General features: G+C 47.9%; 1 protein-coding gene across 2 annotated transcripts in view; it reads left to right on the top strand.

The window, feature by feature from the left end:
- LOC133344189 (serine/threonine-protein kinase 3-like) overlaps nucleotides 1-3930 on the top strand; it is a 139501-nt gene extending 135571 nt beyond the window's left edge. For both annotated transcript variants that reach the window (XM_061554217.1, XM_061554216.1), the window contains exon 11: nucleotides 436-3930. In XM_061554217.1, the coding sequence (XP_061410201.1) occupies nucleotides 436-594 (159 nt within the window). In that variant the 3' untranslated portion in view covers nucleotides 595-3930. The remainder of the gene's footprint in view (nucleotides 1-435) is intronic.
- The last annotated feature ends 8200 nt before the right edge of the window (nucleotides 3931-12130 follow it).

Genomic DNA, 12130 nt, shown 5'->3' with positions numbered 1-12130 from the left:
CCACCTGGAGAAGATTCCAGGCCACGTGTTGACGATGATGGCGGACAAGTGGAGAGTGACTTTTTGAAGTGATTCAACATACATTATTTTGTTGTCATGTTACAGTGTAGTATTATCCGTTCTATTTTTCCCATCAAAAACGATAGCCCACATAAGTGTTAACATTTTATTTGAAGCACCCCTGTATCTACAATTCGCCTTTATAAAATATAAAAAACACGCCTTATAGGAGAACAGGTTGTACCAAATTTTCTACATTTTATTTTATATTATATTATTTTATAATGTTTTATTTTTATAATTTTATTATTTCCATTCTACGTGACATTACCGAAAGAACCAAGAAGATGAATCCCTGCAGTCACGAAAGCTTTAAATCGAAATTTCTAAATTCTGTTCAATGATCCTCCCCCTCCACCTCCACCACCACCACAGTTGAGGAACCTGAGCCTGGAGGAGCTGCACATGAGACTGGGTGCTCTCGACCCCCTGATGGAGCAGGACCTGGAGCAGCTGCGCCGACGCTACCAGGCCAAGCGGCAGCCCATCCTGGACGCCATCGACGGGAAAAAGCGACGCCAACAGAACTTTTGAGCGGAGCCTGCCGGTCTGCAGGGTGAAGTTCTCAGCCACGCGGGGCGTTGTGATCGAGCCATGACATCGGACAGCCGACTACAACAACAACAAGAATCACCGATCAGAGATGTCGCCACCCCCCCCCCCCCCATCAATTGTATTTGGAAGCAAAGCAAGCACGTGGCGTCATGTATTTGCCCGCCACATGTGGGTCGTTGCGGATTGCGAAAAGATGTTTGAATTCGTAGCGATGCGACTCGGTCGAACCGGCACAGCCAGCTACAGAGTGGATCGGGAATTCATCTTGGAAATGTCGATGAATTGGCACTGGGTGTATTGGCAATCTAGTCATTGGCAATCGATGTATTGGCAATACTTAGATCGAGTCGTCGTGTAACCCACCCACCCCCCACCCGCCTTTATTTGATTGGCTTCACATCAGCAGGGATCGGTGATTGTGTCGTAGTCGGCTCTAATTGCACCACATTGCCCCGCGTCGCCCATTCGTAAAGAAGCTAAAGTTGAAACGGCGTCGAGTTTTTGTTGTTTTGTTGTTTTTGTTGTTGTTGTTGTTGTCATTGCTACGGCGCGTGCTGCACCGCATAAACAACAACATTGTCGTCCTGTTTTATTTGCTTCGTTCAAAACGCAACAAAAGTAGCATTGCCAGAGGCGCAGGGCGGCCCCGAGCAAAACGCCGCGGTCGACGTGGCACTGGTGGGTTGATGCTCTTTTTTTTTGTCCGACCGGTATCGTGATGATTTAAGGGCTGTTTGATGTTCGTCATTATAATCGCGGTCCGCCGAGGGGCGCTGCGGGCTAAAGGAAGTTTGCACGAGGCCGTGGTCAACTTTGGAGCAGCTTTTGTGTCCGAGCGTGGTTTTTCTTTAAGTTTGAAAAAAGTTAACCTCGCCGCGCTTGGACTGACCGAGTTCGAACCACGTGGTCTTGGTCATAATGAATTCCTACATGGCACGCGTTTTATTTACGTATAGGACAATGTGGATAAGATTAATAATTAAACTTGATTATTGTGTATTTATATAGGTGAGTAACACACCCAGGTTAATTTTAAGATATTCCTTTTTTTATGTCTGCATATGTTTCAATCCAAAAGTTTCCCTTTCCTTGCCGAGATCCCCTCTCCCAGACTTTCTGGATTTGGGCCATCCAGGAGAGAAAGTGAGGGCGGATGCGGGGGCTCAGACCCTGCCTGTCGATGCTTTACTGACGATCGCCGACTTGGGCTGTCGTTGATTTTAATGGCTCGGTTAACGCAACAAGCGCGTTGCAAAAACCGAAGCAAGCACAACATTTGAAGCTTGCAACAGAGTTACAAAAGTTGGGCAGGATGCACCGTTTAATTTCAGCTTTGTGAACCACGGCGTTACACAAATGTCCAGCCTGTTGGGTGAAGGTTACCCCCCCCTCCTACTCCGTGTTAGCGAAACAATCTGGGAGGCATTTGATCTCTGCAGATCGTGGAGCATCGATCTGCACTCTGAATTTGGAGGCTACTACACACTCAAGGGGGCAGGTTGCCAAACTTGGCTGGAAAATGGCTAGGGGCCAACTTTGCGAAAGTCTGAAAAATTATTTTGCATAAAATTGGTGACCCAACCCAAAGTATTTCCATATCGCAATCAACAAAATAGTATTTATATCGCAATCTGTAATTTTATAATCGGTATATCGTTGGTGAAGAGGGGGGGTGGTGGTGGTGAGGTTACAGAGTGGTGGCAGAGTGGTGAGCACGCTGCGCTATGAACCCATTGAGCTGGATTCAATGTCCAGCCAACGGGTAACACGAGAGGGCAAGTTGATACCTGAATCTGTGCCTCTTTCACCAACTCGCACTGACCGGCAGGGTGACGGATGGTTGAAGCAAACCACGTGGTTGACACGGCGTGGGGAGGCCTTCATCCAGCAGTGGATTGACAAAAGGGCTTGCGTAGTATTATAGTTGTATCGTTGTAAAGGTGACGGATGTGTGACGTCACCTGAGAGAATACGTTTCTTTCGGTTGAATACGTCGAAGGCTTTCACGACCAATGTTATCTATAGAGGTTTTTTGGGGGCGGTTAGATCGCGTAATTCTAGATGTGTCTTTAAACCCGCCACCGCCCGACAAAGCCAATTAGTTTAGTTTCTTACGTGAACACAACATGACAATTCGTCACTAGTACAGCAACACCGGTTGTGCATTGCAGAGTAAACCCACAACATTTACAATTCGAGTGTGACGGAAGAAAACAAGCGGCAGCATGTACAAGCACGGTGTACATGCATGTTGTATGTTGGTTACCCTACGAATAACCCAACCGGTAATGGGTATCTATTGTAATTCATATGCACACATTGACCCCTCCCCTCTGGCCTTCGCATCTGATTGGCTTGCAAGTGACGTCATCACATCTATCCCTCTATTTAAGAAGGAAACGGATTGCTCCACAACTCTGGCTGCCGCCTGATGATGCTAGTTGTAATTACCGGCGAAACGTCGCACTCGAATTGTAAACGTTGTGGGTTTACTCTCCAACACACCGGTGAGCTGCACTTGTAACGAATTGGCACGCTTCGTTTACACGACATACTACTAATTGGCTGTGTCGGGTGGTGACGGGTTTAACGACACATTCATATTTTACGTGATCTAACCCAAAAACACTCTTATGGACGTTTCTTTCAACTGCCAGGATAAATCAGCGTAATCTGTAACTTTACATATGTTAAGATAACTTTACCTTATCGTGTTACCAAATTATTTATTTATAGAGTTCACTTTACAAATGCGAGTATGGTTTAATATGTGTACGTGTGTTATTGCTTCCGAATCACATGCACTTTAAATATGTATGCATATTTACGCGTTTGCCACTTTAAGGGTTTGTTTTTTTTATTATAATAGTCGGGGTATCCAGTGAAACTGAAACGCTTTGATTTTAATGTGTAAACAGAAGTGCCAATTTGGAGGTCACTTCAATGCTCCTTGGAATGATTAATTAGATACTTAATTTATTTCCTGATTTACAACGTCAGCCTCATAAAACATGGCGGCCATCACGTCCCCATGATTCATCCGCGCACGACACGGCTGAGCAGCACTGGCATTTCGACAGAACACACACACACCCATTATATACGCCTGTGACCAAGGCCACCCAGAACGCTCCACGATCTCGCAAGCTAAGCAGGCGCGAGCCTGGACAATGGCTTCAATGTGTGACCAGCGTGCTCGCATCGCAGGAGTTATAGGCTGCTGTGGGCAGCAGCAGCAGAGGGCAGTGCAGCAATATTCATGGTTCCTCAATCCTCCCACCTTAAACACCCCGGCGTTGTGAAGCATCCATACTCTTTGGTTCTTTGGGCAAAGTCACGTAGGTGAAAACATATAATCGAAAATAATAAAACAAAAATAAAAATAAAATGATTCTTTTTTATTTTTTATTACATTTTTTCACCTACGTGACTTTACCGAAAGAACCAAAGAGTATGGATCTTTGCAGTCACGAAAACTTCAAATCTAGAATGGTGAAGTATCGTCAACATATATTCCTCACGGCCAACAAAGCGTGGTGAAGTTTCCCATCCAGCAGTGGACTGACACAACGGGGGGTTGTACGTATGCACTGTACCGCGCACTGGTCACTGGGGGGGGGGGGGGGGGGTGCCAGCTTTCTATCAGCTTTAGCGGCGCGCCCTTCCAAAATAACCACGGGCAATTTCCATTCTTAAAAGTTGCCATGTTTTCAAATCATCCACCTCAATAACCTCCAGATACAAACTTTCGTAAGCCTCCGTTCAGAAGTGAATGACTTTGTAACTTTTTGTATTTAAAGATTTTTTTGTTCAAGTAATGAATATTTCATATTTTTTCTAACCAAATTTCAGCACCATAAACCTAGACCATCATAATGTACATGAATCCCTCAGTCATTCACTCGTAGCCCTCTGTACATATTACACAATGTGTACTGTCACCTTCATTCAGTTTAAAATGGCCACAGGTCAGAGGAGTTGAAACCCACGGGGACATTTCCCCCCACCCAGAATGACCCAAAGCAACATGGCCGACGAATCAGGGCACCAAGCTCCACTGAGTGTCAGCTCTCCCTCAGCGGGGTCATGCAATGGGGACGTTTGACCTTTAGAGAGGGTTTTGGCCGCGTGCGAGAGAAAACCAGGGCGCGCGGAGAAAACCTACCGTCCCTACCACTCATCACTGCCATCTCCTGGCTACCTCACAGCACCATGGCCGAGAACATCTGACAAACCCCGGTGGCCTCCCATACAAGCACTAGCCAAGCTCAATCCGGCATAGGTCGAGGCTTGACACAAGCTCGATTTGGCCAGCGACAAAACCACAATCGTAGCCACTGCTGCCAGAGGGCACGGCTGTCGAGAATGTGCAGGTGGTACAATTGCACTGGGGCATATAGTGGACTCATGGGCACATTCGAGCATCAGACGTGCGCTACAAACGTCTGTCTGTTTTTCTTTCACTGTGCCCACACGTACATTACGCGTATGCACCCACACACGCTTGTATTATTCATAATACTATTCGTAGCTTGAAAACAAATAGCGTTGGTCGGATGCATGCAATGTGATATCAAGTGTCAAATGTAGTGTTAGAATTCATATACAGCCTGTCACAGATTGTTTTTTTTCTGTTCAAATCGTCGTTACGGAGAGACGTTTACTATTGTTAGCTTAATTTATACGAGCTAATTTGTGGATTTTTACTGATTTTTTTAAAGCAGTTGCCCTGGTGTTGCGTCCTACCAAGGAGCATTTCAGTAACTGGGTTTCCAATAAGCTGTGCGAACTTACTCGGCGTATTCCAGACAAGATGTATTTAAATAGATTGAGTAAACTCAGAAGGGAATTGTTGGCCTTGAATGACCACTTCTGGCGTCATCTGTTTTGACAGTGATGTCATGATTACAACCGTCTGTGATTGGATGGAACTCATTCACGTGTATGTCATTTAAAATGTAAACCCATTCGCTGGATGGGTCCTCGATCAATGTAAAATATAATACGCATTTTTTTGGTTTGTCCCGCTTACAGGTAAGAATTATTTTTCAAATAGACAAGTACATTTTTATCCATCTCCATCCTATAAATGAGATTTCCCCCCCCCCCCCGAAAACAACTTGAATTCGAATAAACGGAACTTACGTGGAAAGACCAAGTGAATTGGAAACCCGGTAAATATTGCATGGTTTTATTATCGTGGACAGGTGTAACACGGTGTGCAATCTTTCTTATTGGGTTTGTACGTGAATACGTGGGCTTTTAAAGTACGTCAGTTGGCGACAATTTTGCCCGGCTTTTTTGACCGATGTGATGGATTGTATCGCACTTCTGCAATAATATAATATCAATAATAATTAAAACACTAACTGTGACAATGTAACACGTGAAATTCGTCTTTGTGTTTTTTTTTCTTGCAACGGCACACTATGCATCCGTTCGTCGATGTTATAGTGTTACATTCGCGAGGCTCACGATGCATGCACTGAATCGCATTAGTAAACAAGCGATGTTGTTTTATTCATGAAGATCCCATTGTGAATAATACGCGTCGACTAAAATAAGTGCATTATTAAACAAAAAGGTATCAATTCTAGACTTGAAGCTTTCGTGACTGCAAGGATTCATACTCTAAGTTCTTTCGGTAAAGTCACGTAGGTAAAAAATTTAATTAAAATTAATTTTATTTTTATTAATTTTAATTTCATTTTTTACCTACGTGACTTTACCGAAAGAACTAAGAGTATGAAAAAGGTATCGCTCGGCTTCGTGTCCATGAAACAATTAATGTCACTCGTAAAGAAGCTAACCAACAGCGAAACAGAGATGTAATGAGCGAAGCAGAATAAACAATACAAATAAGACGGTGAACATTTGTTTAAAAAATGTATTGATCGCGACCCCTTCGAGTCAAATTGCAAATTTCGAATGGCGACAGTTTAATTGAATTGCCGAGGTGAAGGGGTTGTGAGGTGGTGCATCGTTGTACGTGCAGTTTTAAGTAACGAAGTTTGGCTATTTCACGTGTGTTTAACTTCTTTCGCGCCGTACATCGCCAACCGTGCTAATCGGAGGTGCGGAGGACACAGAAAGCAGTTCGAGAGAAATTAGTTTTAAATCTAGATCATGTAAAAGTGCTTTAAGCTCCCAGTGACTTTCTGGTGCCGGAAGAAAGAGCGTTCCAGACGGCCGCAGAAGCGCATCTGGAATTGAGCGATGCAAGTGACCGTTTTTGTTTCACCGTTAACTTCTACTGCCACACGCGTACCACGTGACCCCCGCGTACGTCGGAACATATCGATGGCATTGCGAGTATAATCTCTGCAAACAACGTACAATGTCAAGACTGAACGTACAATGTCATTACATGCTGAGGTCCACATTTGATAGCTGTACGTACAATGCACCCAAGACTCGTGTGCCTTTTACAAATGGGTATTAATTACCAGATAGTGTCTTGAAATGGGACATTGCTTCTGTCGTGTTCACATGCCAAATGCTGGAGACTTGATAAACTTTAACTTCACAATTTACCAGCAGCGAATCGCAGTTTTTTTTTTACTCCAGATTCCAGTGGTCCAGTGGTTCACCTATGCCGGATCTGAGAAGCGAAGCCCGGTTAGATTGTACCGATAATAACCCCGATTTACGTCGAGGATGCGTTCCTGAAATGCGCGGCGACGTATATCGAAACGACGGTAAATCGAAGCGATGTACAGGGCAGTAGCAGGTGGTGGAGGCGAAGGCTGAGAGGCGACGGATCGCGAGCAAGGACGGACGATGCGACGCAAACCGGGTGGCATCGTTAACAAAGTGACGACGTTTTTGCGCAACGTTAAAAATGGGGAAGACGTAAAATCGAGGCGTTAGTGTACTCGGATAGAAGGCCGCAAGTGGCCTGCCATGTGTTGTAGGCGTGGGGGGCTGCAAGGTGGCCGGGAGACGGCAGCGGGAAGTGTGCGCCTACTTTCCCAGCTGTATTTGTAAGGTTACTTTTTTTTTACAACTTTATGACCGCCTCTGCCATGGGGTTAGGGCAGTAGCATAACTAGCGTGGGGGCAGGGGGTACCTTTCCACCTCCCCCCACGCCCTCACCGAGTGGCCAATGCTACGAGTTGGGGCCCCCCTTGACTATCACCACGAGATATGCTTTCAACTGTAATAAGACGGAGCCGCCCCTACAGCGTTAAATGTCTGAGTCCGTGAGCGTGACGATGATGATGATTACGCAAGAGGAGGCGCGATACGTAATAGCCTGGGTGAGAGACGAATAAAATACTGGGGGGCCCCACCTGACCGATTGCCCCCCCCTCCCCCCGACCTGATAATGTCGTCACTATGCCACAGGGTTAGGGGTTGGGGCCATGCAAGGTCTCAGTCCGAATGCATGGGCAATCACAATCTGCATTCTCCATTGCTGCCGTAAGGAACACGGAGGACCAAGGGGCCACGTGGACTGCAACCCGCCCACCCGACCGTCTCGAACAGCAACGGGGAGGACGACGAAATTCAAGATTCGGGTGATTAAAAAACCATTTCCCCATTCAACTTTAATTTTGGGAAGTGCCGGCTTTAGTGGTGAGCGTGCTCTTCTTTGCCCTACGGACCCGGCCTCTTGGATCCAATCGCGACTAACGGCGAACGTCGACGGCGGGTGATATCTGGTTCTGGTTTCTCCTCTAGATCGACCTCGGCCTTTACTCGAATGGTGTTCAGCCGCAGCGGCGTGTAAACGTCAGCTGTGGGGGATCGTGGCCGGGCACGGTGCTGGCCACACGGCACCATTCATGCCGGGTCCCCGCCGACTGTTATGTACGTAAGCATGTTGAACTTCTTTCGCACCGTACACTGTAGCCAATTATGAAGGGTTTTCGCTGGCAGCGTTTGCCCACAACCGGTCTACACGGGGAGTGGAGGGGGCCGGAGGCGGGTGGATTTTTCTTTGTTTATTTTAAAAATGGGCGGATGCTGTGGCCTTCAAAACATTAATAGAAAACACGGGCGACATTTGGCCTCGGAAATGCCCGGACCATCTATCACATTGTCCCCTCGAATGGCTCGGAAAGGGCAGGGAGATAAGGGGGACCCCCCCCCCCCCCCCGGGACAACCCCCCCCCCCCCCAATATCGTCCGTCTCGGCTGCGTTTCCACAAGCCACGTCAATCAATGCGAGTCGCGTCCATCTCGGTCTCAAAGTTGGGGGTAACAGAGACCGAAGCCCCCCCCCCGAACCCCCATTTAAGTCGATGTCAAAATCACTGCCCAAAGTGCATGCACACTGCCAACTGTTCACATATCAATCGTCGGTTGCTCCTATACAACACCGTCCATTGTTCATATACCGCCGTCAGTTGTTCATACATGGCACATTGTTCATGTAGGACGCTACCCCATTGTTCATATACAGTACAATGTCTACTGTTCATGAATCCCATTGTTCATATTCATCATCAGTTGCTCATAAACTACACCACCCATTGTTCACATCCCACAATAACTATTGTTCATATACTGTACATCAACCGTTGTTCATGTACAACGCCATTCATTGCTCATATACAACCGTCCATTATTCATGTACAACACCACCCATTGTTCATATACAACAAAGTGCATTGCTAATTATACATCATCCATTGTCCATGTATGTACACCACTGTTCATATACACCCATTTTCCATGTATATCATTGTTCATTGTTCATGTACACCATTGTTCATGTACCCCATTGTTCATGTACACCACTGCCCATTGTCCATGTACACCACTGTTCATATACACCATTTTCCATGTATACCATTGTTCATTGTTTATGTACATCATTGTTCATGTACACCATTGTTCATGTACACCACTGCCCATTGTCCATGTACATCGTCCTGCACACCTCTGTCAGTCCACTGCTGTGAGGTCCTTCACCACGGGGTGCGGGTCTTGGGGGCTACACTTGACCATACTTTACCACGCTGGCGAGTGCGCGTTGATGAAGGCGAAGGGCGCATAGACACGGGGGGGGGGGGTAGTAGTGAGTAGGGAGGTAACTGACGGTGGATTGCTGCTGTACTGCACTCTGCTGACAACGCATCACCGCGGGCAGCCTATAGCACCTGTTTCGTGCCCCGCCGGTCGTCCCATCCAAGCACTTTTCAGGCTCAACCCCTGCCCGTTTGCCTCCCGAGATGTCACGAAATCGGACGCATTCCGGCCGACTTGTGTTCGTCAAAACACGACTGCGTTGCTGCTCGTACACTTCATCCGGTGTTCTTCGACAGCAACTTCGATGGTCACACGCAGTCGGCTCGCATCTCGCGTGGCCCCGCACTCGAACGTCACCTTCATTTGCTCAGCTGTGTAATGAATGGCCTGCACGTGGGTGGGTGGGAGCTCAGCATGGCCCACGGATGAGAGATGAGAAATGCTGAATCGGACGATCTCGGTCACTGCCGTCCCACAAGAGTTCGCCTCGGTGGCCACACACAAGGCCGCTTACCACCGGGACGGAAAGGTTCGATTCCATTTTTTTTTTTCCAAAAGCACACCGGGCTCCCACTGCGAGGCGGGCAATTAAACAAATCGAGCTCGCATGGCGATCCCACGCTTCGGAGTCATTGTGTTCATGAATCCCATTGTTACAGTTTCCGATGATCACTGTTTCATTGCTTTATGGATTTTCGAAAAGTTTTTTGGTTTGGCCATGTTTGTTTGTTGTAGTACAGAGTTAGACTGATGGTCTTAATCTAAGTTGTCTTGTGGTTGTTGTTGTTGTTTGACTTGCATCCCACTGGGATTTTTGCACACAGTGTTGGTGTACGGTGCTTTTTCTGCAATATTTTGCTGTCTTTTCTTGGATTTTCTGTTTGCCCATAGTCACATAGTCACTTTAAGATGTTTTCTTGTTCATGGTTTTGTTTTCTGTTTGTTGCGGTTGCACCCGATTCAAGAGCCGAATGGCTCACAGGGCTATACCTAATAAATGAAACTTGAACTTGTCTACCGACATCGGCGGCCTGCGTCGAGCTTCTAACTGCCAAGCGATCGTTTTTGTTCATCCGGTGCCGGTCGCGTGTTCACATTTTTTTAAGACCGACAAACAGAAAGTCATCAAACGACAACGTGGATTCATTGACGCACTCGGTACGGGGGTGTCTCCTTCACTGCCTACGCACAAAAGCAACGGGGCACATCGTTGGTGCTCAGATGCAGGGGGACATCTGTGCTCCCGCCGTCGTCAGCGGGATTTGATCTCTCAGAGTGGACGAGACGCGATCGAGATCAGAAGTGAACGGATGAGGAGGAAATAAGGCGAGATTGGTACCCGTGTCGGACAAGCCGCTCGCTTGGCAGTCGCCTTTGATGGCTATAGGACCGTGTCAGGGGCAAACGGAAGCAAGGAGATTAACATGGAAACACCAGGGCCGGAGGAGGTAGGAGCCAAGGCGATTCGAAGTGGTGAAACTAAAATGCGAACGACAGTGGAGTGGACGCGGAGACGATAGTCCACGACAGAACGATGAGTGGCATCAGAGGAGGAGAAGGAGGAGACAGGGAGGTGGAGGAGTACGACACAGGGAGGAGGAAGAGGAGGAGGTGGACACAGAGGAGGATGATGATTGGGGATTTGGGGGGGGGGGCAACAGTGGAATGCATACTCGTTTGTTCTTTCGGTAAAGTCACGTAGGTATAAAATAAAATAAATCACGACGTTTCGGGCGCAACACAAGCGTCCGTCATCAGGTGCAGCAGGTCATGCATTTCCACCTGTGTTGCGCCCAAAACGTCGTGATTTATATTATTTTATTTTTATACCTACGTGACTTTACCGAAAGAACCAAAGATGATGCATTCCTGCAGTCACGAAAGCTTCAAATCAACAGTGGAATGGCCTAGGAGATGATGGCGCAGGGCCGAAATGAGTGAAAACGAGGACCAAGAAAACAACCCCATAAGTGAGTGGTTGTGGTGTTGGTGGTGGTGGGGGAACTTCAGACAGAAGAAGCGTGCTGGGCCGCCTTGCTCACGCGCGCGCGCACGGCATCGAAGAGTCCGCACACCGCCGGCCATCACGACAGCTCCCTCCGCTCGCCGCCAGACCTCGCCCGGAGCCGAGGGCCCCTCTCGGCTGCCCAGCGGCCGCTCGCGTCGCTGTCCTCGTCGTAGTCGACGCCGCCGCCGCCTCTCGTGGCCACGCTGCGCAGCAGCGATGTCATCTTGCGCGCGTAGTAGTCGCGGATGTTGACGCCGGGCACATCCTCTGCGCTCAAGCTCTGCTCGTCCGCCTGACGCACGGCGGCCTCCAGCGCCTTGTGCAGCTGATAGTACTTGGAGAACTTGTTGAAGATGATGGTGATGGGCAGCGCGACCACGAGGATGCCGCACACGATGCACGCGGTGCCCAGCATCTTGCCGAGCACTGTGATGGGGTACGTGTCCCCGTAGCCCACCGTGGTCATGCTGATGGTGGCCCACCACCAGCACATGGGGATGGTCTGCAGGCTGGATTCCTCCTCGTCCTTC

The sequence above is a fragment of the Lethenteron reissneri genome, chromosome 19, assembly GCF_015708825.2.
Source record: "Lethenteron reissneri isolate LAM-NWPU_2019-01 chromosome 19, ASM1570882v1, whole genome shotgun sequence".
Classification (NCBI taxonomy): domain Eukaryota; kingdom Metazoa; phylum Chordata; class Hyperoartia; order Petromyzontiformes; family Petromyzontidae; genus Lethenteron; species Lethenteron reissneri.
Note: the sequence above shows the minus strand (reverse complement) of the source record. Positions and strands in the feature narration are given on the sequence as shown.